The sequence below is a fragment of the Paroedura picta genome, chromosome 12 (assembly GCF_049243985.1).
Source record: "Paroedura picta isolate Pp20150507F chromosome 12, Ppicta_v3.0, whole genome shotgun sequence".
Taxonomy (NCBI): domain Eukaryota; kingdom Metazoa; phylum Chordata; class Lepidosauria; order Squamata; family Gekkonidae; genus Paroedura; species Paroedura picta.
This window is the reverse complement of record NC_135380.1, coordinates 50,922,437-50,941,403: the sequence shown is the minus strand read 5'-3', so window position 1 is coordinate 50,941,403 and position 18,967 is coordinate 50,922,437. Positions and strand designations below refer to the sequence as shown.

The 18,967-nt window shown below is 48.7% G+C and overlaps 1 protein-coding gene across 1 annotated transcript in view; it reads right to left on the bottom strand.

The window, feature by feature from the left end:
* Nucleotides 1–1,478, bottom strand: part of URM1 (ubiquitin related modifier 1) — a 33,241-nt gene extending 31,763 nt beyond the window's left edge. The window contains exon 1 of the mRNA XM_077305318.1: nt 1,356–1,478. Coding sequence (XP_077161433.1) covers nt 1,356–1,390 — 35 coding nt within the window. The 5' untranslated portion in view covers nt 1,391–1,478. The remainder of the gene's footprint in view (nt 1–1,355) is intronic.
* Nucleotides 1,479–18,967: the final 17,489 nt, after the last annotated feature.

Sequence of the window (18,967 nt, the reverse complement as noted above, 5' to 3'; positions counted from 1 at the left end):
CTCTGTTTTTGTTACCAAATAGTGGACACCAATGTAAACATGGGATATTTTTCTTTGTTCTTCAAGCATGCTGACATTCAGCCATTTTTTAAAATGGATTATGTACCTACGGTCTAAGTCAAACCAAATCTGAAGATATATTCAAATGGGTATCCGTGTTGGTCTGAAGTAGCACAATAAAATCAGATTCCAGTAGCACCTTTAAGACCAACAAAGATTTATTCAGAGTGTGAGCTTTCGAGTGCAAGTGCTCTTCAGTCTGACAAAGAGTGCTTGCACTTGAATGTTCACGCTCTGAATAAATCTTTGTTGGTCTTAAAGGTGCTACTGGACTCTGATTTTATTGTGCAAATCTGAAGAAGTGTGCATGAATACAAAAGCTTATCTAGAATAAAACTTTTGTTGGTCTTAAAGGTGCCACAGGACTCAAGCTGTGTTCTGCTGCTTCAGACCAATATAGTTAACCAGAATCAAACTCATAACCGTTTCACTTTCAGCACAGAGATTTACACACTGTTCTATTCCCATCCTTAGTCCTTCTAAACAATCATTATTTCAGTATTCCATCATCACTTTATAGAATGATAAAAGGCTCACCAGTGGGCAAAGCTAGATTGACCTACAACCTTTTCTGATGTGTAACTCTTCCTGATTACATGGATTCTCTTTCTAACTGGAACCACCCCAACCCCTTCTTTCAAAAGGGTTTTTTAATGAGATTATCTAATGTATTGTTAGAAATCTCCTTCACCTGACACCTTCCCCTCTTCAGTTACTGCAACCTTTGCCAGACATTTCCTAAGCTAAGTCCCTAGATCTTTCTATGCATGTTATCTATCACACTAGAAGACATTTTCCAACATGTTCAGCAGATTTCCATCCCCAGTCCTTCACCATCCTACTACAGTTTGCCAGCATTAAACACTCCTTACGCCCGCCTGGCACAACACAACTCCCTCCCCTCCACAAAAACTCATTCTGGCTCTCATCATCTCAGCCTTGCCTTTCAATCCATCTCCCCCCTTTTTAGAATGCTGCTCCTCCAAGGGACCCGGGCTGCCGGTGCTTTTCTCATAATGTATCCCCACAAGAGGCTGGCTAGACTGCTTAGCCCGGTGGAAGGCAACCTAAGCAGTGCGCATCTGGCCCAGCGCTGCCGAGGAATATCTCTCGGCACGGGAAAGTATTTAAACGCTGATCTCCTGCAAGGGCGCCCTGCCTCTCCGTCACTTCCCCGCTGACCCCCACCAACCCCTCATTCCCCTGCTCTTCCTCCCCACCACGCCCCATCCTAGCCTCGCCCGTGGCCGGAGCGCGCATCTCGTTCTCCCCCGCGCCCCAAGCACCTCCCTTACCCGAACTCCAGCCGCACGGACAAGGGGGCCGCCATCTTTGGCCAGGGAACCTCACTGCCCAAACCGGAAGCTTTCCGCGCCGCATCCGGGTTAGGAGGCGGTCACCTAGCAACGGGGGCCAGGAGGCCTGCGCGCGCCGAGGAGGGGTTGGCCTCGGATAGTTCCGGCCGGGGGCTTTCCGGGGCCAAGAAGCCCTGCGGGGGGGGCAGGAGAAGGAGGCGGGAAGTTCAAAAAGCGCTGCCATGATTGGCCGCACCCTGTTTCCTTCCCGCTTCTCTCCCCCCCCCCCCAATAAAAACGCGGAGAAGCAAATTTCAAGTGTGGGCAGCTTCCCTTTTTTTCTTTTTCTTTTTGCAGATTAATGTTGCATTCCCCTGCCAAGAAATTCAGGATCTTATGTGGATGCCTCCTTTAATGCAGATCTTTGGGGAGCCGGAAGCTGTGAACAAATGGCTTACAACGGCCCTGCAGTGTAGTCCAGAGTTTCTACCACTCTATGATACTGATTGGGGAGCCTGAAGCTGTGAACAAGTGGCGTACAACAGCCCTGCAGTGTAATCCAGTGTTTTTACCATCCCATGACACTGGTTGGGGGGGAGGCTCGTGCTGAGAAGGTAGTCATGGCCACTGTGTTTTGTAGCCCACTCGGTCCCATATTTTAATATTCTGAGGCTGGTTGGCCATACCTGCCTTTCAAAGTTTTGAAGCTAAGAGTAGCTTAAACAGCCCTGTGGTGTAATTAAGTGTTAACATCTTCATTTTTTTTAATGAGAGCATAACATACAAACCCACAGTTTCAGGGTCCCCAGCCTTTTGGAGTCTATAGGCGCCTCTGCTGCGTGCAGCCAAAAAAAAACAGCTTCTTGGAGAGATGGAGCCAGCCACAAAATAGCTCTGCAGCTCACTGTCAGTCACACAATGAAGATCCTTGTGTAGCCGCAGCAGCTGCTATCAAAGCAATTTTAAAAAATCTGCACAGCCACTCAGATCTCCTGTAGACAATCAGAAGCCTTCCTAACACACTTTCTAAAAACTTTTTTGCAAGCATCAGGAATGGTGTTGGTGGGCCCTATATTTATCCCTGTCATAAATTGAATCAATTTTTTTTACTTCCGTGTTGTAACCTGAGGGTGTATATTGCTGAGCAGTGGGCTTTACAATACAACAATACTGCAGTGTACTGCAACTATATTTTGTAATGCCAATAAGAATTACAACTGATCTCCAAACTACAGAGCTCAGTTTCCCAGGAGGAAATGGCTACTCTGGAGAATGGACTGTATGCTACTACTTCCTCCTGAGGTGCCTCCCCAAACCCACCCTCCTGACACTCCACCCCCAATGCTCCAAGAATTTCCCAACCCAGAGTTGGCAAGCCTAATATAAAACAGTTTTACTATGTCCACAATGAATCAGGAAGAAATTAAACAGCAATAAGCACACCGGCCTAACTAGGTCCAAGCGCTCTTTAGTTCTGATTCTCGCAAAACATAGCAGTACTTCCAACTTCTTGCTACATAATGGTGATTCAAAATCCGGTGCTTGAATTTGTTCCCCTGACCATCCTTTTGGATTCAATTCAGTTTAAAATGTGTGGGGAGAAATGAGGAATACCAACATTGCTGGATCAGGGGAATGCCGTGGACATAGCTTATCTGGATTTCAGTAAAGCTTTTGATAAGGTTCCACATGATATTCTTGTTCACAAGTTGGTAAAATGCGATATGGATCCTTATTCTGTCAGGTGGATCAAGAACTGGTTGACAAATCGTACCCAGAGGGTACTTGTTAATGGTTCAGCATCTTCTTGGAAAAGAGTGACAAGTGGAGTTCCCCAAGGATCTGTCCTGGGGCCTGTGTTGTTCAACATATTTATAAACGATTTAGATGAGGGATTAGAGGGGATATTTATTAAGTCTGCAGATGATACTAAACTGGGAGGGGTAGCAAACACAACTGAAGACAGCAACAGAATACAGGATGATCTTGACAGGCTCGAGAAGTGGGCTAAACTGAACAAAATGAGGTTCAATAGGGACAAATGTAAAGTTTTGCCTTTAGGTAGGAAAAACTAAATACACCAATATAAGATGGGGGAGACTTGTCTTGGCAGTAGCATGTGCAAAAAAGATCTGGGAGTCTTAGTGGACCATACATTGAACATGAGTCAGCAGTGAGACTCAGTGGCTAAAAAGGAAAATGGGATTTGGGGCTGTATTAAACGGAGTATCGTGTCCAGATCACGGGAGGTGATGCTACCGCTGTACTCTGCTCTGGTTCGGCGCGCCTCAGCCTGTGCCATCAGCAGAGCGGCCTCTTTTTGCAGTTTAAAGTTTTTAAAATTTAAAACGTGGCTGCTGCACCGCTGGCACAGACTGGCGGGCGTGTGGGGAGAGCGGCTGAGGCGGAGGAGGAGAGCCATGGGGACGCCCCGCCATGCCTCGCCCGCCCGTTCTACCGTTAACATTTAAAAATACTGTTCTAATTGGTCTGTTATTCTTACTGTTATATTGTTATACTAGTAAAAGAGCCCATTGTAACGAAAATACAATGGGCACTAGAAACTGGGGGATAGGGAGGGACAGGGCAGCACAGGGCAAGGAAGCTCACCTTAGAGAGGGCGGGCGGCGGCGGCGGGGCATCCTCGGGCGCTCTGCGGGCCATTGGCGTCCATCTTGGAATCCTTCGGGGTGTTGTGAAGGCGCCAAAGCTCGGGGTCTTCCGAAGATGTTTGCAGGGGAGTCCCTGCTAGCGGCGCGCAGGCCGGCTGGCGGGGGCTTCCTGCCCGGCGGTCTGACGCGGCGAGAGGCCTCTCGCCGCGTCAGACCGCCGGGCAGGGAGCCCCCGCCAGCCGGCCTGCGTGCCACTAGCAGGGACTCCCTCGGGCGGCGGCTTGACGGGCGGCGTCTTGAAGGGCAGGGAGGCCCCGGCAGCCGCGCTCTGCGCGACTGCTGGAGGTTTCCTCGGGCGGCGGCCTGACGCAGCGAGAGGCGCTTCGCGCCTCTCGCCGAGTCAGGCCAGGAGCAACTGCGAGCCGCGCTGTGCGCGGCTCGCAGTTGCTGCGCCTGGGAATCGGAGGGACCAATCGGCAGGCGCTTCGCGCCTGCCGATTGGTCCCTCCGATTGTCTGTCATGAGGAAGGGTCCAATCCGGACCCTTCCTCATCCCGGACACAGCCCGCCCCAGGAGGGCTTACTGTTTTATTTAGTCCGTGGCGCCCGTGGCGCCACGGGCGGTGTACAGATTGATTTTGAGAGTGCTCTATGTAAATGTTTCAAAATGTTTTATGTAAACCGCCTAGAGCAATAGGGAAGGGCGGTATAAACATCTAAATAAACAAACATAAATAAATAAACAAATAAATAAATAAATAAATAAATAAAAAGGAGGGACGGGTGGGGTGGGCCGAGGCGTCCCCATGGCTCTCCTCCGCCACAGCCGCTCTCCTTGCATGTGCGCAAGCATGCGGCAGACTGCACTGGGAGCAGCGGGCCACAGGTGGGTGGGTGGGCGGGCGGACAGGTGGGCAGGAGGGCAGAGCGAGGCTTCCCCTTTCCCCCCCAAGCTCCTTAGTGAATTTATTAATAGCATAAAAGTTTTTGATTGTTGGACAGGTAGTTGATAGTTGTTCCCATTCCCCCCCTCCCCCAGCTCCTGTGTTATTAAGGGTGTAAAAGGTTTTGATTGTTGTACAGCTGGTTGATCAATAATGGTATTTAAAAGTTGGAAACTGACAGTATTTCTGTTTCTGTTTCTGACTAGGCTTTTCTTTTTTCTAAAGGAAAGGTTAATATTTTTTTTCAGATTACAGGAGCAGCCCCAAAGAAGTACCAGGTTTGCCACCGACACACTAAGCTAACTTTGACCTGCTGACCCAATTTTCTCATGGTTTATATTTAAACCTTCCACCTGTAGTGAGTAATTTCTGTTTTTATGGGATCTCTAAGGTCTTCCTGGGACATGGCTTTTGTGACAAAAGTCGGTACACGCCCTGAGCCTTCGGGGAGGGCGGTATATAAATCTAAATTAAATAAATAAATAAATAAATAGATAACAAGAGTGTCATCCTAAATCCTGCTTGGCACTGCCAGCTGTGCCCTTTGAACAGGCCAAAGCTCGTGTGTTAAACTGTCCTAATTGTGTATGGATTGTGCTTCTGTGTGCTGAAGGAACAGTGAAGAGTTTATTGGGCATTATGAAGGTTCTTCCAAAAAAATCATTATTTACCCTCCCCCCCTCCCCCCTTTCAGTGTCTAGTACAGCAGGCAAGGCCAGAAAGGGGTTTTCCTCATATTTAAGCACATTTTATTATGGTTGCTGAAGAAGTAAGAAGTGCTGATTCATGCCTGTCTCTGCAGCAGATCTGGTACTTGGCAAATTCTGCTTAACCTATTTGAGGCTGAAGATGACGAGAATGACTGAGGGCATCAGTAGCAGCTATGACTTGTATGGGGTCACCTTGTAGACTGAATTCTAAGAGCTGGTTTAAGACAGCTGGAAGGAAGATTGACATTTGTGTTGAAGTTGTGCAGGCTTGAGTGGGGATTCCAGGACTCCAGGCCTCACCTGGAGGTTGGCCATCCCCCCGGTCACTGGTGTCCCTCTTTACCAATCTTAAAATCAGGACACCTTATCCTTATATGCCACTTTCCTCTACCCGAAGTACTCGCTTCCAATCGCCTTCCCTTTCCTCTCCCCACAACAGACACTCTGGGAGGGAGGGGAGGCTGAGAGAGCCCTGATATTATTGCCCCGTCAGAACAGCTCTATCAGGACTGTGATGAGCCCAAGGTCACCCAGCTGGCTGCATATGGAGGAATCAAACTCGACCATGGGCCCATTCTGCACACACGGGATAATGCACTTTCAGTGTACTTTTGCAGCTGGATTTTCCTGTGCAGAACAGGAAAATCTACTTCTAAATTGCATTGAAATTGCATTATCTATTGTGTGCAGAAGAGTCCCAGATTAGAAATTGGCACTCCTAACCACTACACCAAGCTGGCTCTCTCAAAGGGCATGACCAAAACCTTAAATCTGATTTGGTTTCCAGTCTGGAGCCAGTGCAGCTGGAAGAGCACAAGTTTTATATGTCCTCCACTGAGTTCCAGTTGTGCAGCTGAATTCTGGACTAGTCAGAGTTTCTAAAGCAGCTTCATGGTAGCACTGAGTAGAGCGAGTTGCAATAATCCAGCCTGCATCTGGTTCATGGATCACCATGGCTTGGTCAGACATTGATAGGTAGGGCGCTAATGGCTGAGCACACAACATTTGTGACTGGACCTCCCTGGTAAGGGAGGCCTCCAGAGTCACACGCAAACTCCTGATGATCAGCACCACAGAAAAAAGTTGGGATCCAGTAAGACCAATAAAGTTTAATTCTGGTTCGAATCAGCTTTGCTGGTCTTCAAGGTGCCACTGGACTCAGTTTTCTCCTCCTGCTTCAGATATAGTGACCATGTGACACGAAAACAGCAGGACGGTCCCGACTTTTCGCCAAAGGTCCTGCATCCTGGGCCATTAGCGGAATGTCCCGTGGCAGACCAACGTGGTTCAGACCAACGTGGCTGCAAAACAGGGAAAGATTATCTGAAGATTCTTTAGGGGAGGGGGGAAGTCGGGGGAGGGGGAGGTTTGAGGATGGAGAAGCCTCAGCAAAGCCTGATGCCATAAATTCCACCTTGGAAAGCAGCCATTTTTTCCGGGGGGACTGACCTCTGTCGCGGTTGTACTTCTGGGAGGTCTCCAGCCACCACCTGCAGGTTGGCATCCCTACTAAACATCACTATAAACACAATCAAGTTTTTAAAAGGCTGCCTAAAACCACTTGGAGAGGTCAGCTGAGGCCACTGTGGGTGAAATGAACAGAAGGGCCTTCAGCGAGGTGGGATGGAGAGTTGTGCGGTTTAGCTGAAGGGAAAAGCAATGTGCCACAGGCGTCGATAAATGCCCTCACTTTCATGTGTGAAACGCTGGAATGATCTGGTTTAGCAATAGGATTAATAAATAAATCTTTGTCCTCGGTATCTTGTGCCACTCAGCCCAGCCGGAGAATCTGCTTAATCAGCACACTTCACCGAACCCCCGGAGCCAGGCTGCTGCGGGCAGGAGAGCGGAGACCCCAAGAACAGCGGCTGGTGCCCTCCCTGTAATGCTCAGAGAAGGGCGAGAGAGAGAGGACCAAGGCGTTGCGTGCAGAAGAGCCGGCCCCGGCAAGGGGACTATTTTTTAATCAGAAGGCTTCAATTATTTCTCCATAAAGCAGTCAGAGGGGATCCGTAAACAGCTGTTTGCAGGTCTCGGCAAGGCAAACTTCAAGGCTTGCATAATGGGGGGGGGGACCGTTGGAGCCATGGCAGCGGCAGTGATGGGGGAGGGGTCCTTGCGGGGGGGGGGGGCTTTGTTCGATTCCTCAAGTCGCAGTTTTGAACTCCCTTCTGCCTGGGGTGGGGGTGGGGAGAACAGAAGAAGTAGGGGGAAGGGAAGGTCAGGGGGAGTTAAAGCCCTTTCTCTCGTATTCATGTGGTAATGGGATGTCAAGCAGAGATCAGTAAGGTGCAGGCTGTCCTCAGAGCCTGGGTTAAACTGCAGCTAAAAGGAAGGGGGAACCCAGAGGCAAAGAGGCCTGTATGTCATTAGGGCTGCAGGAAGCTGGTTGGCTTTCCCTGAGGAGCTACTTCTGTTCAGGTTGGGTGGGTGGGTGTGCGGGGAGGGGGGGCAGGGGAGTGCGCTTTTTAAATTCACAGGCGCCTTGAAAGCAGGGGGAACAAAGGCGGGCAGGGGGCTTCAACAATGCCAGACCCCTGTCTCGGCCTTCAATAGGGGGCTCTAAACAGGCGTTTAACCTTCAGAATAGCTGTAAGTGATACTCAAAAGACGCTCGGCCCCCTTATTATGGCTGAACGGGGGCCACTTGGATGGCAAACGGCCTCCTCGGCGAGGGGAACAGGGCCATTGCCCTCTGCTTGCCCTGCTCCCGCTTGGATTTGGGCTGCTGCAAAGGGCTTTCTCCAGTAGAGGGTCTTTCCGATTCACAAAGCATCCCGGGCAAAGACCAGGGACTCTTAGGCCTTTGCTAAAAATATATATTTTTTAAAGTGAAAGAGCCAAGGACTTTAACTGGAACCATATCTGTTTCTCTGCACACAACAATTCTACTGCTCTGCACCCAGCCTAGGCCTAACACCATGCAGGGCAAATGAGCCCAGTTAAGAGGTGGGTAGAAAAGAATCACACTCCAGTTTCAATTTGGGTGGGCAGCAGTGCTGGTCTGAAGCAACGGAACAAAGTGAGAGCATGTGCACACAAAAGCTTATACCCAGAGTTAATCTTAAAGAAGAAGAGTTGGTACTTATATGCCGCTTTCTCTGCCCAAAGGAGTCTCTAAGCAGCTTATATTGGCCTTCCTTTTCCTCTCCCCACAACACACATCCTGTGAGGGAGGGGAGACTGAGAGAGCCCTGATATTCCTGCTCAGTCAGAACAGCTATACCAGTGCTTTGACTGGCCCAAGGTCACCCAGCTGGCTGCATGGGGGGGGGAGCAAGGAATCAAACACGGCATGCCAGATTAGAAGTCCACACGCCTAACCACTACACCAAGCTGGCTCTTAAAGGTGCCCACTATACATAAGCGTTTGTCCTACACTCAAATTTAGTTCTTTTAGACTGCAGTCCTAAGAAAGCTTTCCTGGGAATAAAGCATCATTGCATAAAGTGGGACTTGTTTCTGAGCAGTCTTGCTTTGGATATCTCACTGATTTACTTTTATAAGCCACTTTTCTGCAATTCTCCAGCTCAATAGATAAACTGGAGCATGTCCAGAGGACGGCAACAAAGATGGTGATGGGTTTGGAGACCAAGACATATGAAGAAAGGTTGGGGGAGCTTGGTCTGTTTAGCCTAGAGAGGAGACAACTGAGAGGGGATTTGATAACCATCTTCAGTATTTAAAAAGGTGCCATATGGAGGATGGAGCAGAGTTCTCTCTTGCCCCAGAGGGACAGACCAGAACAGAGGGTGGAGAGCCATCTGACGGAGAGGCTGATTCTGTGAAGGCTCAAGGGGGTGGCAGGTGACAGTAGATGAGCGATTGGGATGTGAGTGTCCTGCATAGTGCAGGGGGTTGGACTAGATGACCCATGAGGTCCCTTCCAACTCTATTATTCTATGTTTCTATGCTGTGGGAGGTTGACAACTCCAAGTTTGGAAACACCTGGAGATTGGAGGGGGGAGCCTGAGAGAGTAGGGTTTAGGGAAGGGAGGCACCTGGATCGGGTATAAAGACATGCAGCCCACTTTCCGAAGCAGCGCTTTTCTGCAGGAGAAACAGAATACATAAGTAAGTGATTTAGATAGTCTGGCTTCATATAGCCTGGAGATTTCCAGCCTTCGCCTAGAGACTGGCAACACTAATGCCATCACCAGGTCATCTTGATGCCCTCAGGAGCAGCTCCAGACCCGTTTCACAAGGTTGACGTAGCAATCGCTGCAGGACTGGGACCTGAGCTGTCCAGGGCGTAAACGGCACGGAGCTTTTATTCCAGCCCCAAGTCGATTCAGTCCCTGCCCTCTACACAGAATGCGATTTCCATTTGGATTTTGGGCAATTTAAAATTTCCTTCTGCAGCAAGGAGGATTGATCCAGAGTGACCCTACCTTTACTGTGCGATATCTCAGAGTGCTGTTAATCCTCAATATCCAGATTGGGAAAGAAAGCTCCGTGGTAGAGAACCTCTGATAGGCTACCCCTGGTCATGTGACACGCTTGCCTTAAAGGAGAAGCCCCTAATTTATCTCAATTTATGTCGGTCCTGGATTTTTCCTCCCTCCTCTGCCTTTTTCGATCCTCTCCCCCCCACCCCTCCAAGAAAAGAAGGAGGCTCCCTGCTTGGCTCCTTTCCCCCCACCCTTCAAGAAAAGAAATAAAGAGGCTTGCCTCCCTCCCCCCCTTCTGAGCCTCCCTAACCACGTGCAGAAGACTTTCCTGTTTCAATGGGGAGGGGGGGGGGGAGAAGAAGACCCGAGTTCAAAGCGATTCAACAGGAATCAACAGGAGTGACAATGTAATAAAGAAAGTAAGTGCAGACTCTGCCCAGGAAAGTGGGAAGCAGGTCACCTTAAACGGAGACTCAATGCTACAGTGGAAAAGGAGGGAGAAGAAATATGCTGGAGTCGAAGGAAAGTTGCTTCTCAGCAGGAGACGTCAATATTCAAATTCTTGTTCAAGCAAGAGACTGACTGCAACTGTTCTCAGAAAACCCTAGAGCAGGGGAAGTCAACCTGTGGTCTTCCAGCGTTTGCTGGCAGGGGCTCATGGGAATTGTAGTCCATGGACATCTGGAGGACCACAGGTTGACTACCCCTGCCCTAGAGGGCAGCCAAGATGGATTTCCAGCATAGGTAGTAATGGTAGAGGAAACTTCTGCTTCCATGCAGAAGTCATGCTGTGGTTTGGCACAGAAAGGGGAACCAATCTTGGTTTGCATCTGTCCACTGATCTCCATCCAGTTTCCAGGTTTTCTCCTGCTTTGATGGGATCCTTGCAGTAAACCAGGATTGAGGCAGCCTTTTGCAAAAAAAAAAAGCTTAAAGTGCATAAAGGTAGAATATGGTTGCCAATTTCCTGGAATTACAACTGATTTCCAGATGAAATGTCAGTTCTCACAGAGCAGTCTGGTCAGAGCTCTCTCAGCCCTACCTACCTCACAGGGTACCTGTTGTGGGGAAAGGAAAGTGAAGGCAGCTTTGAGACTCCTTCGGATAGAGAAAAGTGGCATTTAAGAACCAACTCTTCTTCTTCTTCTTCTTCTTCAGTAATCTCAGGGCTCTCTCAGCCTCTCCTCCCTCACAGGGGGTCTATTGTGGGGAGAGGAAAGAGAAGGCAAATGTAGGCTGCTTTGAGACTCCTTCGGGTAAAGAAAAGCAGCATCTAAGAACCAACTCTTCTTCTTCTTCTTCAGTAATCTCAGGGCTCTCTCAGCCTCCCCTCCCTCACAGGGTGTCTGTTGTAGGGAGAGGAAAGGGAAGGCAGTTGGAAGCCACTTTGAGACTCCTTCGGGTAGAGAAAAGTGGCATATAAGAACCAACTCTTCTTCTTATTCTTCAGTAATCTCAGGGCTCTCTCAGCCTCACCCACCTCACAGGGTGTCTGTTGTGGGGACAGGAAAGGGGAGGCAAATGGAAGCCCCTTTGAAATTCCAAGTAATAAAAAGCAGAGTATAAAAGCCAACTCTTCCTCTTCCAACCCTGCTCTCCCCACAATCCCCATATTTCCCAACCCAGAATTGGTAACTCTAAAGCAGCGGTCCGCAACCTTTTGTGTTGCGGACCAGTGTGGGGGGAGGGCGTTCCGGGCGCCGCGCATGCTTCTCATTGAAGTTTCTCATTGAAAGCTTATTGCCTCCCTGTTGTTCCAGGTTCCGCCCCCCTTTTCCACATGTGTTTTGTGCCCCCTAGTGGTTAATTCCATATTACACCGCTGTATGTCTGGCATATTTCCTTGCATGTGAAGAGCTCAGTTGAGCACCTCTAAACCTCCCTCCTTCTCTTCAAATATCTATTTGATAAAAACACAGAAACTGGCTGTAAAAAGATGGAAAGTCAAGGATTATTGGATTTCAGGGAGATACTGGGAAACAATCTAGAAGCTGACAGTATTTAAAGCCTTCTAAAGTTCCAGTTTTGCAGCATTTCAGGAATGACCTCTCCGGATTCCGATGCTAACATGATTTGCCAAGCAACAGAGCCTGGCACCAGTTCAATATTCTACTCCCTCTCCTCCCACACATAAAAAAACAGCGTTTGTAGATTTGAAATCCTCTTTTATTAGATGTGAAGATTCCATTTTCTTCCCTAGTTCCACAGCAGGAATTACAAGCCATTTTTGTTTTGACAGAACAGAAAATATCACATGATGACAATGAGAAAGCATCAGAGGTAAGAGGCAGAGAGCTTTCCATATTCTCCTTCTTTTGGCTTGTAAGTTCCTGTTCCCTGGGGGCGGGATGGATTCTCCTCTATTTGCATTTTGCTCCCTGTAGTGACTGATTTGATATTATATTGATTTATGTCTGACATAAAAAGCAGCTATTTAAATCTTCAGGAAGCTATGCCTGATATAAACCAATGTAATCTCAAATTGACCACTAGAGGGTGCAAGGCATGTGCAGAACAGTTCCCCCCAACCCCTCTGTAACAGGAATTTACAAGCAGGGAAACTAAGAAGGCAGGAAAGCCTAACTCCCATTCCTCTGTTCAACAGACAAAGTTGAAGCCCCCTCTCGCCTCTATTGCTCCCTCCCAAAACAAGAGATACATACACACCCTTTTAACATCACCTTCCCTGAGTAGATGTAGAAACAACAACCTTTTAAAAAATGAAGAAAAAAACGTACAATGGATTTATTTTACAGTACACCAACCAAAACTAGGAGTTTGAATGTAAGAAAAGAAGGAGGGGGGAAACATCTTGGAAATATCCTAGTTGGGGTGGAGAGGAAAACCAGCCCCAGTTCCAACATACATTCCATGTACCTTCTGCCTCCCCCAAGAAAAGCATGAGGTGGGTCTAGAGGTCCAAAGTTTTTTGGAGGGTGTCAAACATGCTGATTCAAAGTATCCGATACCCCCCATCCGGTTGGAGTCTGTCCTGATGCCTATTTTGCACTCGGTAGCCCAAACCAGTAGATTGAGGGATTAATTAAGTCAGCACACTCAATGCAGTCCCAACAGGATATTGTGCAACAAACTCTGGTTAATGTTTGATTCCTGTTATGTGCAAATTTGCACTAAGTTCCTTCTTATCACTTTGGTGTGGTACAGAGCAACCTCTGGAAGACAGCCACAGCCACAACAACCCTGGTTTGCCCATAGGATGCCAAGCTCAACCTGGCCACAATCATGGCTCCCAATACTGGTCTACCAACCAGTACTGGTCTACCAGTTCCAGCACAACGTTAAGCAATCCCAACCATGGTTTCGGTACACTATCTGATTTGGGGAGCTTTCCTGACAACACTTTTAACCCCTGTCCTTTTCAGACTGGGCCCATCAAGGTTTGAGAGAGAACCTCTTGTCATTACTGCAGAGATCTGCAAGAGAACTGGCGGCTAGATAGTGTCCCGTGCTGGAAAAAGGGACCCTGGCCCAGAAGAACGTGGGACAAATAGGTTTCTGGAGCCGCACTGATCCTGGGCTACCTATGGCATGGTGTGCGTGTAGGAAGATGCCACAGTTTATCCAGCTTTGTGTGGTGGTGAAGAGTGGTTTGATTCTCTGCCCCTCCCCATGCAGCCAGCTGAGTGATCTTGGACCAGTTACAGTCGTGTTAGAACTGTTCTCATAGAGCATTCCTGTCAGAACTCTCTCAGTTCCACCTACCTCCTCTGTTGTGGGCAGACAAAGGCAGGCAATTGTGAGCCGCTTTGAGACTGCCTTGGGAAGTGAATGGCAGGGTATAAAAACTTGCTCCCCTTCTTCTATCCCCTTCCTACCTTCTCTGCTACAAGCATACAACCTGCAAGAAGGGTCGACTTGGCTGGTCGCTTCACAATGCAGCATATTACAGCGCAGCCCTGTCCAGCACGGGCTCCTTGTCATTATTTTATTGACTTATTCCCCATGGGCAGTTCTGTTTCCTAAGCACACGCCAAATCATTCTCACCAGCTTTTGCATTCTTCCCACCCAAGGCCCATGTAGACCCATAAGCAGCAATGATCTATGACACAGGAATTTCAGCTCAGGTCAACACTGAACAAGAACTTCTGTTTCCCAGCTGCACCCACCGCGGTTCCACCCTAAATGCATCTCTCTTGTATAAACAGCTGGTTCATCCAAGCAGTTTTCAATGCCACCATTACCCAGCAGCAAGGAGGGAATAAAGCTGCATATTTGCCCTGGCCTGGATGGCCCACGCTAGCCTGATCTCATCCGATCCCAAAAGCTAAGCAGGGTTGGCCATGGTTAGTCCTTGGGTGGGAGAATCATAGAATCATAGAGTTGGAAGGGGCCGTACAGGCCATCTAGTCCAACCCCCTGCTCAACGCAGGATGAGTCCTAAGCATCCTAAAGCATCCAAGAAAGTGTGTATCCAACCTTTGCTTGAAGACTGCCAGTGAGGAGGAGCTAACCACCTACTTAGGCAGCCTATTCCACTGTTGAACTACTCTGACTGTGAAAATTTTTTCCTGATATCTAGCCTATATTGTTGTACTTGTAGTTTAAACCCATTACTGCGTGTCCTTTCCTCTGCAGCCAACGGAAACAGCATCCTGCCCTCCTCCAAGTGACAACCTTTCAAATACTTAAATAGGGCTATCATGTCCCCTGTTGATACAGCCCAAAATGGCATTTGCCCTTTTTACCGCTGCATCACACTGCCTGCTCATGTTTAGTTTACAATCCACAAGTACCCCAAGGTCTCGTTCACACACAGTGTTACCTAGAAGCGTATCCCCCATCCAGTAGGCATGCTTTTCATTTTTCTGACCCAGATGCAGAACTTTACACTTATCTTTATTAAATGGCATCTTGTTCTCATTTGCCCATTTTTCCATTGTGTTCAGATCTCATTGAACTCTGTTTCTATCTTCCGGAGTATTTGCCAGTCCTCCCAATTTGGTGTCATCTGCAAACTTGATGAGTAGTCCCTCCACCCCCTCATCTAGATCATTAATAAATATGTTAAAAAGTACCGGGCCGAGCACCGAGCCCTGAGGTACCCCGCTATTCACCTCTCTCCAGTCTGATGAAACACCATTGACAACAACTCTTTGAGTGCGGTTCTCTAACCAATTCCCTATCCACCTAACTATCTGAAAATCTAGATTGCAGTCCTTCAATTTATCCATCAGAACGTCATGGGGAACCTTATCAAAAGCTTTACTAAAATCCAAGTAAACGACATCAACCGAATTTCCACGATCCAGCAAACCTGTCATTTGGTCAAAAAAGGAAACCAGGTTGGTCTGAGAGGACAAATCCATGCTGACTTCCTTGGATCACCAAACTGTCCTCCAGATGTTTGCAGATCGCTCCCTTTAATATCTGCTTGGAGACCCCCAAGGAAGTCCAGGGTTGCTGTGCAGAGGCAGGCAATGGCAAGCCACCTTGGTTATTGTCTTGCCTCAAAAAGTCTGCAGAAGTCATTAAAGACAAGGGAGAATTCCCTCTGCAACATCATCTGCTTGGCTGAGAGAGTTTCAGAGGGCAGCTGTCTTGGTCTGCAGTAGAACAAGAAACTAGTAGGATCTCTCTTTATTTATTTACAGCATGGCATTCACACTGTGTGGCCAGGAGATCCAAGGATCACCTGGCAGCCAAGCAAGGAACGTTTGGAGGTGGTTTGCCATGGCCTGCCTCTGTGACATGCCCCCTAGTGTTCCTCAAAGGAACCCCCACCCAAATCCTTGGAGGTCTCCCAGGGTCAGTCCTGCTCGGCTTCCAAGATCTGATGGGATCTGTCTACCCAGGGCCCCTCCTGACCTGCATTTAACAAAGGGAGCTTGGACTCTCTAAGCCAGACTCTCAGCCAGGGGTTTCTTGATGGCCCTGGAAGGGTTTCCTGAACAGGTGGGAGTTAATTTATTTTTAATATATTTCTAAAATAAATTTGGTAAACATTGATCAGGTGATATGACCATATTTGGTCATGTTGACTCCCCTCCAAAGGCTAATGATGGGCCTGGAGGGGGTGGGGAGGGGCCCCGGGTGGGCGTGGCCACAGCTCTGCTTCCCAGCCATATGCTGCATGATGGTGCCACTTCTAGAGTTTCTCAAAGCCTGAAAAATGTTTCAGGGGTTTCTCAATGGCAAAAAAGTGGAGAAAGGCTGCCCTACAGATTGTTGGTCTTCAAGGGCCAGAGCCTTCTCTGTCCTGCCCCCCCCCCCCCTGGGGGAATGAGCTCCCTGCAGAGACCAGGGCCCTGTCCGAACTCCCACAGTTCCGCAGGGCCTGCAAAAGGGAGCTCCTCCACCAGGCATTCACTTGAGGCCGACCGACCCAACAACCCCCCCCCCCCCCAGGAACCCCTGTCCATGACTGAAGTAATCAGACCTCTCCAAGGGTTCTGTCAGAGTTGCTGTTCCTACTGAAATATTGTTGATAGAACATCTGTTATGTAATTATCCTATGATGTTTTATGTAAACCGCCCAGAGCCGTATGGAAGGGCGGTATAAAAATCTAAACAAACAAATAAATAAATAATAAATGAGGTGCAAATGGACTCGTCTCTAGCCGCTTGGTTAAGGAGAGCTGATTCCCTACTGGCTGATTCTGGGATCCTCACCTAGTCAGACATGAGTTGGGGGTCTCTCGAATGGCCACATGCCTGAGGGATGATTTGGATTAGGACCATGGCGCTCTGGCAAAAGGGCTTTCCGACCCTGAAATGGTCTCGGGTGGAGTTGCTGTGCATCCCATTGGGCAAACCTGTTCCCCTAAGGGTCAAATAGTGCCCTCCTTCCGAGACCCTTTTTAGGTCAGGAAAATGCCACGAGGGGGGATCCTGGAGCCCTTTCCCCCCAGCCCCCATCGCCATCAGGCACCCTGTGTGGGGTCAGCTCCGACTGTTGGGGGCACCAGACCCAGCCTCTATCAGCGCGAGAGAGGAGCTCATTTGAAAAATCCCAGGGCTGACTGGGGCCTAGTATCTCAGTGCATAGCCTGGCCTTTTACAACCTTCTTGCCATGGAGGAGCCCCTGAAATAAACTTTCAGGCTTCAAGGACCCCGAGGACTGATGTCAGCTGGCCACACTTTCCTGCCATGCTCCTCAGAAGTGATGTGTCACTGGAAGTGGCATCACCATCCACACCTTTTGCCTCCCTTTCATTTCCTCTCCCTGCCATTACTACCACTACTATGGCGGATGCTCTTCAGAAAGAAGGGCAGGAGCTGAGAAGACTGTCCAGGCCCTCCATACCACGGCACGTGACTCCCCTCCTTTGATTTTTACACCATGGCCTACCCAACTAGTCCTCCAGGCAGAAGCAGCCAGTTCCCTAGCTTGTGGCCAAATCCCAACCAAACCCCTGGTTGGGAATCCCTGGTGTAGTTTGATAGATACTGTGGGCAAGGGCAGATTTCAATCCCTCACAAGATTTTATGCCTTCTTTTAGAGACCCCGAAAGACAAACTAGATGTGAAATGACCAACCCACCCTCAGACCCTCCCACAATTCGTAAAAAGGCAAACACAGTCGGAAGCCTTCCCCCTGCCCCAGTTGGATTGGGGCCACCCTGCTGAAGGGACGGTAGCTTTCCTGATGCAACTCCTCCCCTTTCTTCAAGCTCCTTGTCCCCTGGGCAGAAAACATACAACTAACTGTCCTCTCACATAGAGTTTGGTCCTGAAGAGAAGCGGAGAGCTCCTAAACGGCAGGCTTGAACCCAGAGGCTGGCAACTGCTAGTCCATTTCTAGCTTGTTTCTGGAACCACCCACAGAAAATGGCGCCTTGGCTTCTGGGAAGGCCTCTTCAAGCAGCGCGACAGCTGATCTGAACACGGGTCATGGAGCCCAACTAGAGAGCAGGCAGGAAACGATCAACAGAGAACTCTTCTTCAGCTGTTCAGTACGCAGTGCCTTCTCCTCCAACCACCATTTTTGTTCACACTGTCATTTGTGCTCTACAATATCAACGCAGCTGGCAAAGTTCCATGTCCTTGGAGAACCTGATCAGAGGAGCAACCTTGCAGCGGGAGACAAGATACCACAATTGTGCATTCTGGAGACAAATATCTGGGATGACAAACTGATGCAACACTAGAACGTCATGTCTGACACTTAACATGAGGCCTTTCTGACTGAAAATATCCCCTCCTACACACAAAACTAGCCAGCTAGACTAAACATTTGCCTAAAAAGTCTTTGTAGCAGAATCTGCTACCCAAGCTCCTTTCTTAGAGGTCCTGAAAAGAAAATCAAATAAATGTGCCTTGAGACACAGGGCTAGTTGCAGGACTCTCTATCAGCTCTAGTTCTAAGATGCTCTTTCACAAAAAGCAACTACATCAAAAGTGGAAGAAACTGCCTTGTGAAGACAACCCATCATTCCATTAAGCGGTGCTTTCCCCAGCCCCGTTCGCCGAAGGTGCTTAGTCCTTGGAGTGAGAAGCAGGCTCTTCCCGAAAGGGCGAGAACACGACAAGTGTGTGCAAACAGTGTGGCGTACCAGAAGAACTGAACATGCACCCTCTGCATCAAGTATCCAGTTACACTTTTGGGATCTGGGGAGGGAGCGGGGGCTATGAAAGAACTATGCCATGCTTCCTGTCCTCCTTCTTAGGTCCCAGGAGGGTACTTGTAATTCCATTTCTATATCTATAAACAAAGACATCGGACCAACTTACTACTTGCGCTTGCTTCTAGGGAAGGCCCAGAATCATAGAATCAAGGGGGCATTCGGCATCGCTCTCTGCCCCAAGACTGAATCATCTGTGACCAGAGCACATTTATTATTTATATCTAGTTGATTAACCAGCTAATGAGATTAAAATTCCTTAGATTTGCCATTGGTCCCCTCTGAGACATGCATTCAAGATGGCCCCTCACAACCATGAGTCATCTGGGATGCATCCTTGCCTGCTGCTCCACTACTTGTTGCCGTACATT